Below are 22,771 nucleotides of genomic sequence, written 5' to 3' on the forward strand. Positions count from 1 at the left end.
CCTGGGGTTTTTGCAAATAAGGAGGTTGGTAATTAGTATTTTAACTTGATTTTTTTTGTTACCTCCTCCTTGGTTTCCTCCCTATCTTCAATTCGAGTGATCTCTCTAGCCAGGATTGTATGTGTTTGAATAAGGGTTTCCACCCCTATTTCCAATGTAATTTATATCCTCGACAGGATTGTTGATATAATAGAAGAGTGGCTTGTCTCCTCCATGCATGGACGGTGTCAAAGCAAATTTAATATGGTTGAGTCTATTCATTAGTTGTTGATACTTATCATCCTCTAGATAGCTTTGATCATAGCGAGTTTCTAGTCATATATGAATCGGTCAGTTTGTCACTAACAGCAGTTTAATGCCATATTTTCAATAATTTCGTATGCATCCTCATACATCCTATTCATAAGGGCTCTTCCTGCTACTCTGTCTAATCCAGATTTTGCGTTTACATCCAACCCATTATAAAATATATGCAATCTCATCCACTCAGAAAATCCATGGTGCGGGTATTTTTTAATCAACATTTTGAAGTGTTCCCACACCTCATAAAAGTTTTCTCCTTCCATCTATCTAAATTCAACGATCTCTCTTCTTAATTAGACTGCTTTACAAATCAGGAAAAACTTCTATAAGAATTTTCCATCAAGTTCATCCCAAGTCGTGATGGATCTTGAAGCCTGCAAGTCTAACCAAGAAAATGCATTATCAATCAGAGAAAAGGAGAACAATTGAAGACGAATAGCATCATTAGTGACCCCGTTATACTTAAAAGTATCACAGAGTTCAAGAAATTGTTTCAAATGTTGATTATGGTCCTCTACCATAATGCCCCTAAATTGCATATTATTTTGGATCATTTGTATCATCGCTTATTTGATCTCAAAATTATTAGTTGTAATCGCTGGCCTCGCTATACTTTCTTGAACCATATCTAAACTTTGTATCTCATAGTCCCGTAAAGTTCTCTCATTCTGAGCTATATGCACGTTTGTGGGTAACTATGGTGCTGGTGGATCTCTTAGGGCGTTATTGTTGGCGTCGCCGAACAATGGATTGTCACGTGGTACGTCACTTGTAGCGGGTGGTGGTTGTTTTTGCATTTTCTGTTGTTGCTATCGGCAATTCCTTCGGATTATTATATCCGGATCTATGGCTGCTGCAATAGGTGTGCTCCTACTGCGAGTCATACACTAAACCCCAAAAAAAGAGGTTAGTAGCAATAAATGGAATAACATCGTATCTATAACCTACAAATTTCTAAATTATCTTTAAATTGAAAAAATTACAATTAACCTAGTGACGTTGCCTCCCCGGCAACGGCGCCAACAACTTGACGGCCTCTAGATGTACTAACGTCCAAAGTGTGAATACTACAATAAAATAGAGAGTTATAAGGTGGTATCTGCAAGTATACAGGTCAAATTGTAATACAAATTTTAGAACGAAGTAAGTGAGTACTCCGAGTATCGAACCCAAGGGAGGCGAGTACTAAATCATTCTTAATCTAAACACTTAAAGATCTAATTAATACTTTTAAATCAATTATAGTGTTAAAGTAAAATAATAGATATTTTTAGGGTTCTTAAATTAATAAATTAAAATAACATAAAAGTATTAAAATTGCAAGATATAGAGAGAAATAAAGTGAATCAAATATGAAGATGGGTGATTAGCTTGCTTGTAACACCTCTTACCCATATTCACCACCGAAACAAGGTAAGAAGTATCAAATAATCTGAATATTTTTTTTTACAAAAATTTTGACATAATTCCTTTCCATAAACATTCAATCCCTCCTGCAAATTTTCGAAACACAATTTCAAACAACTTCAATATTTCAACCAAATACAGTTATATGTTCAGACACAATTTATTCATCCACAACATTCTAAATACTTTGTTAGAAATTTTAAGAAAACAATTTATCAATTAATATACACCAACATTTTAAACCAAACAATATTTTATATATTCTTTTACCACATTACATTAAGTCATCTATACATGCCATATTTCAAAAGTATTGGTTGCAAAATATCCAAAAGATGATGATGATAGTGTGGATGATGTTCTGACCTCGTCCAATTTCTGAGCTAACTGATGTCTCTATAAAACAAGGGAAAATAAAGATGAGTAAGCATATAGCTTAGTAAGTATGTATGTAATTGATAAATAAATTTCTAGCATGATACCATAGATAATATAATTTTTATCACACATAAATCTATTATTTATTCAATTTCCAGCAAACTGTTTTTCTGCGTCATAGTTACTAAATTATTTTTATCCAGAGATACGGAACTCCAAATTAAGATCTATAAATTTTCCCTAAAACTAGACTCGGATACCTTCTTACCATAAAATTTTCAGAATTTTTGGTCCAGCCAATCAGTACAGTTTATTCTCTAAATGTTCCCATGTTTCACTGCTTGAAATTTCTGACCTCTCTTCACAAAAAGCCAGTTGTTATCTCTTAGTACAGAATTCAAATGATGTTCCCACTTATTTATTTTGAAAGTAGACTCAATAATAAATTTAATAATTCAATTACAAAATATAATTATTTTTGCAAAATTTTTAGTGATTTTCCAAAGTCAGAATAGAGGATTTCGAAATCATTCAGACCTTATCTCACTAAAATTATAATATCTCAGAATATAAACCTCCCCTGTCCATTATTTGTCTTTTATGTGAAAGTATACTCATTAAGCTTTAATTCCATGTCTTATTCAACCACAAACTCAATTTCTATAATTTTTGGTGATATTTCAAACTAACATCACTGTCACTGTCCAAATCTATTCTATTCAAACATCTCTCATTCACATAGCACTTTAGCCATTTATTTTATAACACAATACAAGGCTTCATCACTTCAGTCACTCTTTCGCAACTTATCACATTTCAACCACATACTCATATCTCATTGAACATGTCAGTATAACAACAAATATTTGGGGGTTTTCACATAGTACCACCCACGTTACTATTATCATTCGGTACACGTAGTAGCCTTCACATAATACTACACACGTGATCAAGTTTTATGGTTCACGTAGTAGCCTTCACATAGTACTACACATGTGACCAAAGCTTTTTGGTACACATAGTAGCCTTCACTTAGTACTACACATGTGACCATTATTTATCGATACACGTAGTAGCCTTCACATAGTACTACACACGTGTTCATCGATACTTTATTCAAATCTTTACCGTTCCGGTAGTTCCACAAAGATTCTTACTTCCCAATAATTTAAAATTTCTCCATAACACATCATAATATCAATCTTTCCACTCAACTCCATAACCAATTTAATAATTCGATTTGAATCACTTCAACCATTACTTGCAGTTGGTATATCCATAAACCAAGCTGATTTTAAACAATTCAACTATCAATTTCAAATTTCTAACTTTTATATAACTATTTCATATTCAACCCTTTCACATATATTGTCATGAAATATAATAAAAATAATTATAACAATGTATTAACTACATACAACTTACCTCGATACAAAATGTAGAGATTTTGCAATTTAATCCCCAATCTTCTATTTTCCTCGATTAAGGTTGACTTCTCATCTTTCTTGATCTATAACAGCAAATTGATCTTGTTTAACATTCACATTTATTAAAAAAAGCTTCGACCCAACTTTTGACAAAATTACGATTTTGTCCCTAAACTTTTGCATAATTACATTTTTGCCCCAAAGTTCGGAAATTAAATTTTATTCTTTATTCTTATGTTTTGTCACATACTGAACACTTTTCCCTCTTATAGCAACATCCAAGTCTCACTCTAACTATTACTTATGAGGTTTATGTATTTTTACCGATTATGTTATTTTAATCGGTTTCACTTAAAATCGACTAGCGAAAATTGTTTAACATAGTTTCTAACTTCATATTCTTCCATAAAACATCAAAATACACAAATTTCACACATGGGTAAATTTTCAAATTTCAAACCTAGCTCGAATTAACAGTAAAAATAGATAAACCGAGTTACGGAAATCTCAAAAATACAAAGAACATTAAAAACGGGGCTAGGATACACTTACTATGAGCTTGAAAAAGAAAAGAAACCCTAGCTATGGTGTCTTCTAAAATTTGGCAGCAACCATGGAGAAGATGAGCATATTTTTTCATCTTTTTCTCATTTAATTCTATTTATTTACCAAATGACTAAAACGCCCTTTCTTAAAAAAATCCTATTTCACTTATTTCATGCCCATTGTTGTCCATCATTAACTAATGGTCTAATTACCACATAAGGACCCATAATTTATGATTCCATAACAATTAAATACCTTTAACATGTAAAACTCAACTTTTGCACTTTTTACAATTTAGTCCTTTTGACTAAATTGAGTGCTCAAACGTCAAAATTTTCTAACGAAATTTTTACAAAAACTTTCCATGAAATCAAAGACCATAAAAATATAATAATAATAATAATAATAATAATATTTTTCCTAGTCGGATTTGTGGTCCCGAAACCACTGTTCTGACTAAGCCCTAAATCGAGCTGTTACAACTCTCCCCCCTTTAGAGATTTTCGTCCTCGAAAATCTTACCAGAAAAGAGATTTGGGTATTGTTTCCCCATGGCTTCTTCTGGTTCCCAAGTGGCCTCTTTAACTCCTTGTTTTTTCCATAACACTTTCAATAATGGTATACTTTTATTTCTCAACTGTTTAACTTCCCGAGCCAAAATTTTTATAGGTTCCTCATCATAAGTCATATTCGATTGAATTTCAACTTTTGTTGGAGAAATTACATGTGTAGGATCAGAACGATAGCGTCGTAACATCGACACATGAAGTACATTATGTATCTTCTCCAACTCTGTTGGTAAGGCTAACTGATAGGCTACAGGTCCAATCCTTTCAGTGACTTCATACGGCCCAATAAAATGCGGACTCAATTTACCCTTTCGACCAAATCTCAAAATCTTCTTCCACGGAGATACTTTCAAAAATACTTTATCGCCCACTTGAAACTCGATTTCTTTTCTCTTTAAATCCGCATATGACTTTTGTCGGTCTGAAGCAGCTTTCAAACAATCACGGATTACTTTTACTTTTTTTTCAGTTTCTTTCACCAAGTCAACCCCGTGAATCTGTTTCTCACTGAGCTCAGTCCAATACAAAGGTGTTCTACACTTACGTCCATATAATGCTTCATACGGTGCCATTCGTATACTCAACTGATAACTATTATTATAAGCAAATTCAACCAATGGTAGATATTTCTCCCAACTGCCTTCAAATTCTAAGACACAACATCAGAGCATGTCTTCAAGAACTTGAATTACCCTTTCAGATTGTCCGTCAGTTTGCGGATGAAATGCAGTACTAAAGTTTTGCACCCAAGGCTTTTTGCAACTTTTCCCAAAACCTCGAAGTGAACCTCGGATCTCTATCCGAAATAATGGACTTAGGCACCCCGTGCAACCTTACAATTTTAGCAACATATAACTCCGCCAACTTGTCAAGTGAGTAATCAATACGTACCGGTATAAAATGGGCTGCTTTTGTCAATCTATCAATGATTACCCAAATAGCATCTTTCTTTCTAGGAGTCAGAGGCAAAACCATCACAAAATCCATCGTGATTCTGTCCCATTTCCAATCAGGAATCAGTATTGGTTGAACTAAACCTGAAGTTACTTGATGCTCAGCTTTCACTTGTTGGAAAACTAAACACTTTCATACAAATTCCGAAATATCCTTTTTCATGCCCAGCCACCAATACAATTTCTTCAAATCATTATACATTTTCGTACTACTTGGATGAACTAATAAATCACCTCTGTGTGCCTCATGTAAGATTGTCTGAATCAACCCATCATTTCTCAGTACACATATCCTCTCCCGGAACATCAGACAATCATCTGATCTAATTCGAAAATCTGAGTCCCCACATGATTCACACTGAAATCTCTTGGCTTGTAATTCACCATCATTTTTTTGAGCTTCATAAATTTGCTACACAAATAACGGTCTAGCTTTCAACTCAGCCAAAATTGAACCATTCTCAGACATAGCTAAACTCGCATTCATAGTTCTCAAAGCAAACAAATATTTTCTACTCAAAGCATCAACAACTACATTCGCTTTTCTAGGGTGATAACCAATCACTAGCTCATAGTCTCTTATCAATTTGAGTCATCTTCGTTGTCGCAAATTCAAATCCTTTTGATTCATCAGATACTTCAAACTTTTATTATCAATAAAGATTTGGCATTTCTCACCATACAAATAATGACGCCAAATTTTCAAAGCAAAGACAATAGCAGCTAATTCCAAGTCGTGCGTAGGATAATTCTTCTCGTGTGCTTTCAGCTGTCTCAAAGCATAAGCTATTACTCTGCCCTCTTGCATTTGTACACACCCAAGACCATTCAACGATGCATCACTATAAATTATAAACTCTTTCCCTGTTTTACGTTGCACCAACACCGATGCCTCAGTCAATAATGCCTTCAATTTCTCAAAACTTTGTTGACATTTATCAGTCCATTCGAACTTGAAATTCTTCTGCAATAATTTAGTCATAGGAGAAGCAATCATGGAAAATCCTTTAACAAAACGTCTATAATATCCAGCCATGCCCAGAAAACTTCTAACCTCAGATACATTCTATGGCGGTTCCCAATTAACAATTGCCGAAATTTTACTCGGATCAACCCGAATACCATCACTTGAAACTATGTGTCCCAAGAATCTGACTTCATGAAGCCAAAACTCACTTTTACTAAATTGAGCAAACAATTTCTTCTCTCTCAAAATCTGCAACACAGTTCTCAAATGTTCAGCGTGCTCAGATTGATCTCAGGAATAGATCAAAATATCATCTATAAACACCACCACGAACTTATCCAAATACGGTCGGAAAATTCGGTTCATTAAATCCATAAAAATAGCCGGAGCATTAGTTAAACCGAAAGGCATCACAAGAAATTCATAATGTCCATACCTCGTTCTGAAAGTAATTTTTGACACATCTGACTCTTTAACTCTCAGCTGATAGTAGCCAGATCTCAGATCGATCTTTGAAAACACTGTTGCCCCTTTTAATTGGTCAAACAAATCATCAATTCTCAGCAACGAGTGCTTGTTCTTTATAGTCACTTTTTTGAGTTGACGATAATCAATACAAAGTCTCATAGAACCGTCTTTCTTTTTCACAAATAACACAGGAGCACCCCAGAGAGAAAAACTCGGTCTCACAAATCCCTTATCTGTCAACTCTTGCAATTGAGATTTTAATTCTTTTAATTCAATTGGAGCCATTCTATACAGAGCAATAGAAATCGGTGCAGTCCCAGGTAACAGATCAATAGCAAATTCAACTTCTCTAATCGGAGGTAACCTAGGCAATTCTTCTGGAAATACATCTGGAAACTCACAGACTACCGGTACTGATTCAAGCTTCGACTCTGATATCTTAGTATTTATCACATAAGCAAGATAAGCTTCACACCCTTTTCTCATGTATTTTTTAGCCGACATATGTGAAATCATCGTAGGCAATTTACTGGATTCATCTGTTTCAACCGGAAGAATTTCACCATTTTCACACTTCAATTCAAGGATTTTCTGTCTACAATTTACCTTGGCATCATGCAACATCAACCAATCCATCCCTAGAATAACATCAAACTCATCAAATGGTAACAACATCAGATTAGCCGGGAAACAATGACCTTGAATCCTCAAAGGACAATTCTTACTAACCTTATCGACTAACACATATTTGCCTAAAGGATTTGACACTTTAACCACAAATTCAGTATTTTTAACAGGCAAATTCTTATTAGATACTAAATTCAAACAGACATAAGAATGAGTAGACCCGGGATCAATCAATGCAATAACTTCAGTATCATAGAGAGAGAATGTACCGGTAATCACATCAAGAGATGAGGCTTCCTCACGAGTACGTATAGCATAGGCTCTAGCAGGTGTTCGAGGTTCTGGTCTTGCAGTTGTACCTTTCTTTACACTTTTACCACTATCTCTATTTCCGGTGTTTATCAGTGGTCTACCTCTGCTAACAGTATCACCCGATCTAACATTCTGAAATTTTTCTTCTTCAATTTTCTCAGGGCAATCTTTAATATAGTGTTGTCGAGAACCACACTTGAAACAAGCTCGGCTAATTAACCAGCATTTTCAGGATGTTTCCTACCAAAATGCTGACACTCTGGTTTACTAGGCTTCACACTACCCACACTTGCTACTGAAGTAGCTTGAACTTCGGGACCCGAATATAATTTTCCCCGGTCTCGACGTGGATATCCAGTTGAAGTAGTCACTCGAGGATTCATCTCTTTAGACTTCTTTGACTGAGTTTGAAATGGTTTACTCATGGGCCGCTTTCTTGTATCTCGAGCCTCCATCACAGCTTTTCTCTTTTCTTTATTTAATTCTTCAGCCTTACAAACTCGATCAACCAATACCACAAATTCCTTCAGTTCCAACATTCCAACAAATATTCTAATGTCTTCATTTAAACCATCTTCAAACCTTTTACATTCTTGGGCATATTTACTCAGTCTAACAAACTCTCTTTCATACTCTGCCACAGACATTCGGCCCTGCTTCAACTCGAGAAATTCTTTGCGTTTTTTATCGATGAACCGTTGGCTTATGTATTTTTTTCTGATTTCATCCTGGAAGAAGTCCCATGTAACCCTTTCTTTCAGAACCACAGATACCAATGTTTTCCACCAACGATATGCTGAGTCTTTTAATAAAGATATTGCACACTTTAAACATTCTTCAGGAGTACAAGATAATTCATCAAATACCCGAATGGAATTTTCGAGCCAAAACTCCGCCTTCTCTGGATCATCATCTATATTAGCCCTAAAATCTTCAGCCCCATGCTTTCGGATTTTGTCAATGGGAGGTTTACTTATTCTTACCAAGTCAACATTTTGTGGAGCTACGGGAACCGATTGAGGAATAGGAAGGGGTGGAGGAGGTTGAACATTCAGATTTGTACGAACAAATTCTGTATACTAATTATTCATCATATAAAGGAAGGCTTCCCGAGCCTCCTCCTGACTATGTGTCTCATGTCTACTTTCGTCAAGCACGGTCCCTTGCGCGGGAGCCGGCGCGTTACTCTCAACATCATCTGCTACACTTCGGTCAGGATCCATTTACTATATAAAACAAAATTTTAAATTGTCAGAAATCATCACACTATCACAATATATTTATGGCATGTATAGATAGACTTTTACACACATTATCCTAATCCGAGAACCGGCTAAATCGTAGCTCTGATACCACTAAAATGTAACACCTCTTACCCATATTCATCACTGAAACAAGGTAAGAAGTATTATCAAACGATCTGAATTTTTTTTTTACAAAAATTTTGACATAATTCCTTTTCATAAACATTCAAACCCTCCTGCAAATTTTCGAAACACAATTTCAAACAACTTCAATATTTCAACCAAATACAGTTGTATGTTCAGACACAATTTATCCATCCACAACATTCTAAATACTTTGTTAGTAGTTTTAAGAAAACAATTTATCAATTAATATACACCAACATTTTAAACCAAACAATATTTTATATATATTTATACCACATTACATTAAGTCATCTATACATGCCATATTTCAAAAGTATTGGTTGAAAAATACCCAAAAGATGATGATGATAGTGTGGATAATGTTCTGACCTCGTCCAATTTTCGAGCTGATTGATGTCACTATAAAACAAGGGAAAATAAAGAGGAGTAAGCATATAGCTTAGTAAGTATGTATGTAATTGATAAATAAATTTCTAGCATGATACCATAGATAATATAATTTTTATCACACATAAATCTATTATTTATTCAATTTCCAGCAAACTGTATTTCTGCGTCACAGTCACTAAATTATTTCTATCCGGAGCTACGAAACTCCAAATTAATATCTGTAAATTTTTCCTAAAACAAAGACTCGTATACTTTCTTATCATAAAATTTTCAGAATTTTTGGTCCAGCCAATTAGTACAGTTTATTTTCTAAAGTTTCCCCTATTGCACGGCTTGACATTTCTGACCTCTCTTCACTAAAAGTAAGTTATCTCTTAGTACAGAATTAAAATGATGTTCCCACTTATTTCTTTTGAAAATAGACTCAATAAGAAATTTAATAATTAAATTACAAATCATAATTATTTTTGTACAATTTTTAGTGATTTTCCAAAATTAGAACAGAGGATTTTGAACTCATTCAGACCTTGTCAAACTAAAATTATAATATCTCAGAATATAAAACTCTATTGCCATTATTTCACTTTTATTTGAAAGTAGACTCATTAAGATTTAATTCCATGTCTTATTCAACCACAAACTCATTTTCTATAATTTTTGGTGATTTTTCAAACTAACATCACTGTCACTGTCCAAATCTATTCTATTCCAACATCTCTCATTCACATAGCACTTTAACCATTTATTTTATAACACAATACAAGACTTCATCACTTCAGTCACTCTTTCGCAACTTATCACATTTCAACCACATACTCATATCTCGTTGAACATGTCGGTATAACAACAAATATTTGGGGGTTTTCACATAGTACCACCCATGTTACTATTATCATTCGATACACGTAGTAGCCTTCACATAGTACTACACACATGATCAAGTTTTACAGTTCGCGTAGTAGCCTTCACATAGTACTACACACGTGACCAAAGCTTTTCGGTACACATAGTAGCCTTCACTTAGTACTATACATGTGACCATTATTTATAGATACACGTAGTAGCCTTCACATAGTACTACACACGTGTTCATCGATACTTTATTCAAATCTTTACCATTCCGATAGTTCCACAAAGATTCTTACTTCCCAATAATTTAAAATTTATCCATAACACATCATAATATCAATCTTTCCATCCAACTCCATAACCAATTTCATAATTCGATTTGAATCACTTCAACCATTACTTGCAGTTGGTATATCCATAAACCAAGTTGATTTTAAACAATTCAACTATCAATTTCAAATTTCTAACTTTTATATAACTATTTCATATTCAACCCTTTCACATATATTGTCATGAAATATGATAAAAATAATTATAACAATGTATTAATTACATACAACTTACCTCGATACAAAATGTAGAGATTTTGTAATTTAATCCCAATCCTCTCTTTTCCTCGATTAATGTTGACTTCTCATCTTTCTTGATCTATAACAGCAAATTGAGCATTTTTCACATTCACATTTATTAAAAAAAGCTTCGACCAAATTTTTGACAAAATTACGATTTTGTCCCTAAACTTTTGCATAATTATATTTTTGCCCCAAAGTTCGGAAATTAAATTTTATTCTTTATTCTTATGTTTTGTCACACACTAAACACTTTTCTCTCTTATAGCAACATCCAAGTCTCACTCTAACTATTACTTATGAGCTTTAGGTATTTTTACCGATTATGTCATTTTAATCGGTTTCACTTAAAATCGACTTGCAAAAAAATTTTAACATAATTTCTACCTTCATATTCTTCCATAAAACATCAAAATACACAAATTTCATGCATGGGTAATTTTTCAAATTTCAACCCTAGCTCGAATTAACAGTAAAAATAGGTAAATCGAGCTACGAAAATCTCAAAAATACAAAGAACATTAAAAACGGGGCTAGGATGCACTTACTATGAGCTTGAAAAAGCAAAGAAACACTAGCTATGGTGTCTTCTAAAATTCGGCAGCAACCATGGAGAAGATGAGCATATTTTTCCATCTTTTTCCCATTTAATTCTATTTATTTACCAAATGACTAAAACGCCCTTTCTTAAAAAAATCCTATTTCACTTATTTCATGCCCATTTTTGTCCATCATTAACTAATGGTATAATTACCACATAAGGACCCCTAATTTATGATTCCATAACAATTAAATACCTTTAACATATAAAACTCAACTTTTGCACTTTTACAATTTAGTCCTTTTGACTAAATTGAGTGCTCAAACGTCAAAATTTTCGAACGAAATTTTTACGAAAACTTTCCATGAAATCATAGACCATAAAAATATAATAATATTTTTTCTATTCAAAATTGTGGTCCCGAAACCACTGTTCCGATTAAGCCCTAAATCGAGCTGTTACATTGCTTCAGCAATCTAAATCAACTTTCATTTCGGGTTCTTCATCAATTAATTAGTCGCTACCTTAGCAGGATCTTTCAACCTCACAGTCCAGACTGGCTTGGGATAAAGGTGTTTATGAATGGGCAATACCAATTTTAGTTTAATTCCCACCTTGATGACTTCCTAGGGTTGTCACACCTAGGGTTTGTTTCACGTTCTTCCTTTTCCAAACAGTTGATCTGTTGAATAACCCTACAAAATAGTTAAAAGATCATGCTTTCACTCGCTAATCCTCTATAGAAGGATTAGTTTCTCATGGCTTTCATAAACAACATGGAATAGATGGAAGAATTAGTCATAGAGAATGCATTGAAATCGGAATTCTAAGAAAAATTTGATTGATATTGATAATAAGAGTGAATCCACAATAGTTGATCTTCTTTATAACTCAAAACTCTTGAAAGAAACAAAGAACACATAAACTAAAATTATGAAAACCTAAAGAAAGCAAGAAAAAAAAACTTCAACCTAAAGAGAGAAATCTAAGCTAATGGATTATGTTCATAATGTGTGCCTATTTATAGCCTTCAGGTAACCGTCGTCCATAACCCTAGGTTAGCTTACATTCCTAAGCTTTAAATTCGATTTTACAGACCAAAATGCCCCTACTTCGTGTTTTATTCTCATCATAAAGTTGATTTCGCGATAGACCAGGACCTGTGTTGTGACATAGCAACCAGTATGCTCCTCTACAACCATCTTCAGGGGTATGTCTTGACACCATCAACCTATGTTGCGACATTGAAGGCAGTTTCTCACTTTCTATATTATTTTTTTCCCTATGTTGCGATTACAGATCTCCCTTAGGCCTTATTCGACCCTTAAGGTCAATAAAAGACTCAATGTGCACATTTTATTGGATGTAAGTAAAACTAAAAAAACTTAAAACATAACAAAAATGCTGGTATTCAAGCTCCTTAAATGCGAAAACTAGTTTAATCTGCTACACCAAATTATGGCAAATCAATATTACTAAAAGTATAATTAAATGTGCTCATTGTACTATTTTGTCGTATGAATGATAATTCATGCCATTGATCGCATGTTTAAATCATCCCTTCTATATTGTTTCTATTATTGATTAAGCATGTCATACTGCATTAGGGTTGAGATGATTATGTAAAGAGGAAGTACTAGCAGTTTATCTGTATTATTGGAGGTTTGTCCATAATACTGGCAGCTTTTCTGTAATACTGACAGTTTATCTACATTACTGGTGGCTTTTCCACATTATTAGCAGCTTTTCTGTAACACTAGTGGCTTGTCCACATTACTGGCAACTTGTCTGCAACACTGGTGGCCTGTCCACATTACTGCAGTTTATCTACGTTACTGGCAGCTTGTTTGGATAATTGGTAATTTATCTACAATACTAGTGGCTTGTCCACAAACTAGTGCATTATTAGATGGATGAGTTTTGGAGAACTTTTATTATATTGTATACGGAATTGGGTAGGAATCTCACTAAAAATATTGCATTGCCATGTTCATGCATACTAAATTTGTGATTTTGTACTGTTTTAAAATTCCCTTTTTATTGACTGGCTTGACTGTTATTTTTACTGTTTATTATTGTATATTTGAGTTACGGATCACACTGAGCTTTTTAGCTACCCCTTAGTTTACTGTTTTTAAAGATAACCCTCGAGGTTAGGATTGGACACGGCTATCGGAGGAGCTTCTCAGATATTTTCACTTGTTAAGTACTTTAAATTTAATTTTAATAATTTTTTTGGGCCTGTATTAATTTTTATTCAGACTATGGCATGGGACTTTAATTTTGGGATTTATTTTGAATTGCATGGCATAAATTTTTAATCCACTTGAATTGATATTTAAACGACTATGCATAAAATTGGTTTTTAATAAAGGTCTTATTAAATCACTCTTTTATGCTGCTATACTAAAAATAAGTTTTAATAAAATTCACTTATTCTATACAAATCAAATTTTAAAGACACTTCATTTTTGAAATTAGCATGTTTTCGTGAAATAAAGACAAATATCCAATTTCACTAGTTTTAAATATAAATGCAAATGTTTTAAAATATGTTTGAAATTACAAAAGTTTATTTGAGCCATTTTGGTGGTCAATGTAGCCTTTAGAATTCGACTATAACGTTTAGGCCGGGTTAGGGAGGGTACACATCCTCTCCCATATTGATTTGACATGCCTCATCCTCCTCGCCCTCAATGGAAAGCGCCGCCAACTCTTCCTCCATATTATGTCATAATACCTTCAAACCCCGATTTCACCCCTTCTACCTAGCGAGAGAAACAACAACAAAAACCCAACAAAACTAAAATATGTGCTATTAAAAGTAGGGGTGAGCAAAATTCGATTCGATTCGAAAAACTCAATAAAAATTTCAAATTTTGAATTAAATAGTTCGAGTTTTTTTAGTTAATCAAGTTATTCGGATCAACTCGAATAAAAAATTAAGTTTTTCGATTTAACTCAAATATGAATTACACAATTCGAGTTATCTGAAAATCTGAATAAGAAAAGGCAAAACTACGTCGATTTGATAAATGTTTACCTTTTCTAAAGTTAAAAGTCAAAACCATTAATTTAAAAGGCAAAACTACGTCATTTTGATAAATGTTTACTCATTAAGTTAACAGGCAAAATCATTATATTGTTTATGTAGTTAAATAATCTTGTACTTAGTCTACAAATTAAATAATCGGTCCATGTAAACGCAACATTGAGTATAAATAATAGGATTTGTTAAGTCAACTCGACTGGACTCTAAATTTTTTGACTTGATTGGATTCAAAAAAATTCAAATTGAGTTCAGTTGCTAAAATAAGATTCTTCAACTCGACTAACTCGAAATTTTTCTACTCAATTCGATTCAACTCGATCGAATACTCACCCTAATTAAAAACAAACTAAAAATGTGTTATTAGAAATAAACACCAAAAATTAATATTTAAAATATAGCAAAAAGAATTTGAGCACTATGTGAATATATAAAAATAATATATGTACATTTATAAATTAATGTATAGAGAAATATATCAAAATCTATATAAAACTTAGAATTTTACTTTTAAATATAGAAAAAATTTAGCCTCATGTGAATATATAAAAATAATATATATTTATAAATTTAAATTAATAAATTCACAGTACTATAAATACATAAAAAATCACAAAAACAAATACAAAATTTTCATTTTTTCTCTTCCCACTTTTTCCTTCTTTACTGTCTATGTTTCCTTCTATTCCGAAACCTTAAAATAGAAAAGGGACTACATGCGTAACCACATCTACAAACTACAGTTCTATCCGTGCATCTAACCTTTTATAAAATTAATAATTTTACAATACTATATACATAAAAATTCACAAAACAAATACTAAATTTCCATATTCAATACTATAGTGCTACGCATGTATCTTACTTTTATATAAACTAGATTTTATGCTCAAATTTAATTTTAATCATATTTAATAGTAAATATTTGTATGTTTTATATAAATAAATTTAGATTTAATAATTATAAAAATCTTTATTCGAGATTCAACAAAAGTACAATATGAAAGAGTTTAAAATTATGACATAAAAATAATATGAAATTAAATGAATGTATAATTGGTCCGACCCTTTAAACGAAAGTGCCAATCCATTGGAATAAATAATGAAATTACTTATTAAAAAGATTTTATAACAAAATAATTATTCTATGCACAATAATAAGATAAAAAATTAACATGCAAGTGTAGAATATTATCATATGTCCTTATATAGAAAGGACATATAATAACATCCTACATCTATTTATGAACTATTTTATTACACTTAAAGTTTACAAAGTAATTATAAAAAATTCCAAAATGTATCCTAAATTGACTTACGAGCGCAGACAAACAAACCCAAACCTATATAATTTTAAAAAATCTTACTATAGCATTATTCTCCCTAATGATAATCTCCCTTAAATTCACAGTTGCTGATATTTCAAATAAATTGTCCACCTCCCTTCACACATTATTTCAATCACAAACACAAGTCCAATATCAACAATAAATCCCCACTTTTATAACTCAATTCAAAGCTTCCTATTAAAATTTTTATCATAATAATTAAGTTGACTACCAATGCAAAGCATTCGTAACTCTATCATCAACTGGAAATACTTTCAATGCTAATCTTTTAAGTTATTTTGAAATTTAATTTACTAGTTTACATTATATTTAATTGTTTTTTTCATAGGCGAACTAAGTAAAAGATGTTTATGAAGAACCCTTTGAAGCCATGCATCTTCCATTGGCTACATCTACTGCTTATACATGTTTTTGCTCTAATGTTGATTTAGTTTCATGTTAAATTTTGTGTTTTTTCATGGTTATATCATCCATGTATTAAAATAAATAATTATAGTAAAGATTAAATATTTTGGAACTTGTTTATGAAATGTTAGCCGTTCAAATAGTGAATGTGCAAATATTTTATTAGAACAAAAGAGAATCATGGTAAAACCAAATCGGTTAATGTTAAAAATAGTACATACTAAAAGAAAGTAAAGAAACAAATGGATGTGCGCAATTTAAGAATTTGAAAACAAAAATTGAATGGTGAAGAAAGATTTTAAGAAGGGTAAACTAACATACAACTCAAATCATCTCAAACAAATCTTCTTCCTCTAAGCTGGGATAAACAATCTTAATTTATAAGACTACATAGGAGACTTTGAAAGCAATAAAATGGCTCCATTAACGATAGTAACGATATTTTTTCTCTGGGCAAGATCAATGCTTACGGTTCAAGGTGGAGATCCCACCATTACTTTCGAGTGGAAGGTCACTTATGGCACTATATCTCCTTTGGGTGTTCCTGTAAAAGGTATTCTTATTAATGGGCAATTCCCTGGGCCAAATATTAACTCTACCACCAACAATAATGTTATAGTCAATGTGTTTAACAACCTTGATGAGCCATTCCTTTTGACATGGTAAGCAAGAGTACTTTTGTCCCATTTTATTATATTAGTAAAGAGTTGAGCTTAATTATATATGGAAATGAAATTTGTTGCAGGAGTGGCGTGCAGCATAGGAAAAATCCATGGCAAGATGGTGTGCTTGGAACCAACTGTCCTATCCCCCCCGGGACGAATTACACCTATAAATTCCAGGTAAAGGACCAAATCGGCAGCTACATGTATTATCCAGTGACGGCTATGCATAAGGCCGCTGGTGGTTTCGGTGGTCTTCGTATTAACAGTCGTTTACTCATTCCCGTCCCCTATGCTGATCCAGCTGATGACTATACTCTAATAGCAGGAGATTTTTTCAACAAGGGATACACCAGCCTCAAGAAAGTTCTTGAGAGTGGTCGCAACCTTGGTAGATGTGATGGTGTCCACATTAATGGAAAAGTTGCTAAAGGTGATGGTAATGATGAACCTCTCTTCACCATGGAAGCAGGCAAAACCTACAAGTATAGGATTTGCAATGCGGGTATCAAGACATCTCTTAACGTCAGGTTCCAAGGCCACACCATGAAATTGGTTGAGATGGAAGGTTCCCACACAGTGCAAAATGACTATGAATCCCTTGATGTTCATGTTGGACAGTGCTTCAGTGTACTTGTTACTGCCAACCAAGAACCAAAGGATTACTTTGTTGTGGCCTCTACCCGTTTTACCAAACGTGACGTTATAGCAACTGGTGTCATCCGTTACAACAATGGCAAGGGTGCACCCTCACCTAAGTTGCCACCACGACCTGTTAGTTGGGCTTGGTCACTCAATCAATTCCGTACCTTCCGTTGGAACTTGACTGCTAGCGCTGCTAGGCCTAACCCTCAGGGCTCCTACAAATATGGTTCCATTAACATTACCCGTACCATCAAGCTTGCCAACACTGCTCACAAAGTAGATGGCAAGCTTCGATATGCTCTTAATGGAGTCTCCTATGTCGAACCAACCACTCCACTAAAACTTGCAGAATACTACAAAGTAGCTGACAAGGTTTTCAAGTATGATAACATTCCTGATGACCCACCATCTGAGATCACTAAAGTAACCATGGAACCTATTGTCCTCAACATGACACACAGAAACTTCGTCGAAATCATCTTCGAGAATCGCGAAACAGCCATTCAGTCTTATCACTTAGATGGCTATTCCTTCTTTGCTGTGGCGTAAGTATTTGACTTTCAAATCCTTCTAATATATAGTCATTACTTTCCGTTTAACTAAATTCTATAATCATTTGTTGCAGTATCGAGACTGGGAACTGGAGCCCTGAGAAGAGGAAGAACTACAATCTCCTTGATGCCGTGAGCAGACACACTATACAGGTTTTCCCCAAGTCCTGGGCAGCTATCCTATTGACATTCGACAACTGTGGAATGTGGAACATCAGGTCAGAGGTATGGGACAGGCGTTACCTTGGGCAACAGCTTTATGCTAGTGTTGTTTCCCCTAACAAATCACTCAAGGACGAATACAACATGCCTGATGGTGCACTAGTTTGCGGTGTTGTGGAAAATATGCCAAAGCCGCCGCCACCTTACACCTAATTTAAAGCTTAGGAACCTGGAACCAGTTCTGATTCAAATACACATTAACGGCCTTTGTAGTAACTAATGCTGACTTTTGAATTAATTAGTTTTCTTGAAGTAATAATGATTCAGCTACTATTTGTGAGGGATAAATTTATATTACTTAATTCAATAATAAATTTTTTCATTTTTTCCATTTACATTGTGTGGGAATTTTTTATGTCAATGTTTCTTGCATTTATGATTTTTTAAATATGATTATTTTCGTAAATAATATAAAAATACAAAAATAAATAAATAATATAATCACAATCCAACTAGATAAATGTGTAAAACTTACATAAACAAATTATTAAAAATAAAATTTAATTAGTTTTTTAACTATTAAACAGTTGAATTTATTATTTTATTTATCATGCAAGTAAAGTTTCAAATTATTCTAAATCTCTACTATTTCAATCAAGAATACAATTTTATTGATATATATTTAATGGTTCAAAATTTTTACATTAAAAATAATTAAATATTTAAAATTTAATCAAATTGAAATTATGATGGTTAAATAATAATCATAAATCAACATTAAATACAAAATTTGCTTGGTAGTGGTAATTTAGAAATAAAAATAATAAATCCCTTCTCTCTAAGCAATGGTGGCTATATGTCAATATCTAAGTATGGGATGGGCAATCAAGCTTGAATTTCCTAATGTTCTGAGAAGAAGAATATGTCTAGTATTCCATGAGAGAACCAACAATCCATTGGTAATGAAGGGTGTCGTTGGTGAGTTGGCAATGGGAAAAGCAATTACTTTTGGTTTGATAAATGGGTGTCTGACAAACCCTTGAAATCTTTGTTCCCGAGAATCTTTAGGCTGGCTAGGAACAAATTGGCCAAGGTTGGGAACTATCTTCCAATAATAGGCTCAACTTATTTTAAGTCAATTATATGTTTACTAGAACTCTTCCAAATAAAGATGTTTAGGTGGTCAAGGATACTAATGTGATGATTGGGAAGGCATACTTGATGGACTCATTTGAGAGTTTGACAAGTTTGATTTTTTTTCTCAATTAAGAAGGTGCTTGAAATCTATTTAATGTCAATTCCTGCCATCCAATACCTTATATAATATTAGACTAATACCCTAGCACACACAAGTCATTTTCTTAATGCAAACCATTTAAAAACATTCACACAAATACCTATTCCCAAGTTCATTTGCATTTGCCACAAATCATACTAAAGTAAACTACCTTTAACATCATTGCAAGATATATACATTTAACCAAAACTCATACATTAACCATAAGACAATATGTGCATTTATACTTAGGTTTTTATATTGTTTTCACTCAATGTATGTACATGCTTTATAACTGACAAAAAAGGTTTATGCAAACCTTGTTGAGTCTAGGATCTTGTCTAGATGCTGAAGGTGTTGCTCAGTATCACGCTTTATACCTAACTTGTGCACGAGAAAACAAAATTGTACGCTGAGCGATAAAACTTAGTGATATTTCTATAATTCAAACAATATAACTTATGCAATAGTCAATAACATGCAATGTCCCTGCTTATACAATTGATCAATGCAAATACACCTTATAACATATAATCATGCTTCAATCCATTACCAAGGCAAATGAATAATCTCATATCTTATCAGATTGGCTTTCTGGATCATTATTCATTTTGCGTAATATTTTACATGCCTTGACATTTAATGTCGTATATAAATGTTTGTAAATCAACTTAGTAGCATATAAACAATTCCAATCATCATTTAACCAATTGGCAATGAATATTCATATTATTATTTTCCTATTAACCTGACTCGGACTCGAATGGATACACGGATCCAACCAACATACCAATTTGGAACTAGTGCCTCATTGTTATAACTGAAGTAAATATTTTCCCTAGCACTTATCGACCTATAGTCGAAGCAACCCGTACTCAATCTATCCTACGGCATGCCAACTATATCTGACTCTGTCCGAATAGGTAATAGGGTAACAAATCATCCAATTCATAATATAGCTCAATTTTGCATTTCATACTTCCAAATCGTTAATCAATTCATTAATATATATATATGGCATAAAATGAGTCATCTCAATTCAAAGCCAATTTCACATTTTCATTAAGTTATACTATATTTAATTTTATTCAATTCAGTCTTCTATCTCAATAATTAATCAAATTCATACTAATACAATTCGATCAATAATATTTAACTTACCTCAATATCATACCATGCAAAATCATAGAAATATGTAGCAATTCAAGTATTTTAAATTATAGAAATACAAACCGAACACTCGGGTTACTCATCGTCGGATCTCGTATTTCCCTTCTCTCTTGATGCTCACGTGTCGCCTTTAGCTAAAAATTATAATCAACAATCCATAATATTAAATTCTAGCTTAAATCACAATCAATTATAAACTCACAGATATTTTGCAATTTAGTCCAAAAATCGAGATTAGCATAATTTTATATTTAAAGCTCCAAATTGAAATTTTATTTTACCATAATTAATTAGGGACCTCCAATTTACCATTCCTACTGTCAATTTCACAATGTATTCAATTTATTCCATAATGTACGAAACTATCAATTAAGCTTTACAATTTAGTCTTTTTTTCACATCTAAACTTAAAATCTATCAATTTAACACCTAGAACTTTCATTTCTCAAAAATGGAATCTAATGAGTGTGCCTTGTATTTACAAGTCGACGTCTCGACGAAGAAGAGACGACGTCGTGACAAGACAACCACGACGTCCCAAAGAGAAGATTGGCCACATCTTGATGACGCAAAGAACAACATCCTGATGAGGAGCATGCGATGTTGCGACGTGGAAAAGTGTTAACCAATTCAACCAGGTTTTCTTCTCCTAGTTAAACTCTGATTAGTTTAGGTTATTATAGTCATATTTAATCTATGGATTTAGCCTATGGAAAGGGTTTTTGTAACTTAAAATAACAATATTGATCATCTTTGAGATTAAGAGAATTTTGTGAGTTTTGGGGAATTTCGGGTTTTAGCCAGAGTGATTTGTTCTTTTGAGATTTAGGGTTGTTTATTGAGATTATCTCCATCTTGTACTTGTAACATCCCAAATTTTAGATTAATGAGAAAGCAAAATTATTTCAAAAATAAGGAAATAGCCTGGTGGTTAATTGATAAAATTAATGGAAAAAAATGGAAAGTACATTAAGGTTCCAAGTTCAAATCCCTTCCCTTGCAAAATCCCTTTTTTAATGTGTGTGTCATCCATACCCTTGTAGACCTAGGTATAAATATATTTTTATAAAATAAAACAATTACACATGAACCATCGTATCCAAATATGGATGTAAATTTCTCTCTTCATAATTGATATGCTACCACTAAAGGAATATTTTGAAAACATGTAGGCCAACAGGAATTTGCTTCATCAAGCCGACAAGAGTATGTGCAATCGTATTAGCCTCCCTCGAGATATATTGGATCTTTTCCTTCCATTGTCTTTGACACAATTCAATAATTCTTGTAGCTAAGTCTCTATTCAGTTGACCTTGAAATCTACCTTGGATAGATTAAATAGTAAGAACATAATTTGTTTCTACGATAACGTTTTTCCATTTTGTCTTGCATGCATATTGGAGGCCATCATAAATAGCCCATAGCTCGGCTTGCTGAATGTTACATCTCATAATGTTTCTTTTAACTCCCCAAATCCAATTATCGTAATCATCCTTAGCCACAGTTGTCGAAGACACTATCCCCGAATAAGGATTATGTGCCCCATTCGTATTCAATTTAATGGATCCTGGCGTTGGTGGTTTCTATTGTTGTTTTTGGAATTGTTGCACATTTAAACCATCTATTCATCCCAACCTGTGCTTGGTGGCTTTCGTCTAACACCAACTGGATTGGACAATTTTAGTACTGTTGAACTACTCATATTGGAAAACAAATAGATTTCTTTATTTCCATATTTTCTAGAATAAAATCCCAAAGAGGGATTGCTAATCAAACCCATAGAAGACTAGCCCAAATTTATTTTC

The 22,771-nt window shown here is 33.0% G+C and overlaps 1 protein-coding gene and 1 non-coding gene across 2 annotated transcripts; both read left to right on the forward strand.

Moving 5' to 3' along the window:
• Positions 1-492: 492 nt before the first annotated feature.
• LOC128032699 (small nucleolar RNA R71) lies at positions 493-598 on the forward strand. The gene has a single exon (XR_008188976.1). It is a non-coding gene; the product is annotated as a small nucleolar RNA R71 (small nucleolar RNA).
• A 16,316-nt stretch (positions 599-16,914) lies between these two features.
• On the forward strand, positions 16,915-18,776 carry LOC105785652 (L-ascorbate oxidase homolog). Its single transcript, XM_012611770.2, has 3 exons — positions 16,915-17,162; positions 17,246-18,352; positions 18,433-18,776. Exons 1-3 carry the CDS (start codon positions 16,915-16,917, stop codon positions 18,731-18,733), a joined length of 1,656 nt encoding a protein of 551 aa, XP_012467224.1. The 3' UTR covers positions 18,734-18,776.
• Positions 18,777-22,771: the final 3,995 nt, after the last annotated feature.

The sequence above is a fragment of the Gossypium raimondii genome, chromosome 1 (genome assembly GCF_025698545.1).
Source record: "Gossypium raimondii isolate GPD5lz chromosome 1, ASM2569854v1, whole genome shotgun sequence".
Classification (NCBI taxonomy): domain Eukaryota; kingdom Viridiplantae; phylum Streptophyta; class Magnoliopsida; order Malvales; family Malvaceae; genus Gossypium; species Gossypium raimondii.

Excerpts from the sequence above, each read along its gene's own strand:
- LOC105785652 (XM_012611770.2), top strand. The coding sequence starts at position 16,915 with ATGGCTCCATTAACGATAGTAACGATATTTTTTCTCTGGGCAAGATCA. Across the intron at positions 17,163-17,245 it reads GAGCCATTCCTTTTGACATG|GAGTGGCGTGCAGCATAGGA; the intron begins GTAAGCAAGAGT and ends AATTTGTTGCAG. Across the intron at positions 18,353-18,432 it reads TATTCCTTCTTTGCTGTGGC|TATCGAGACTGGGAACTGGA; the intron begins GTAAGTATTTGA and ends CATTTGTTGCAG.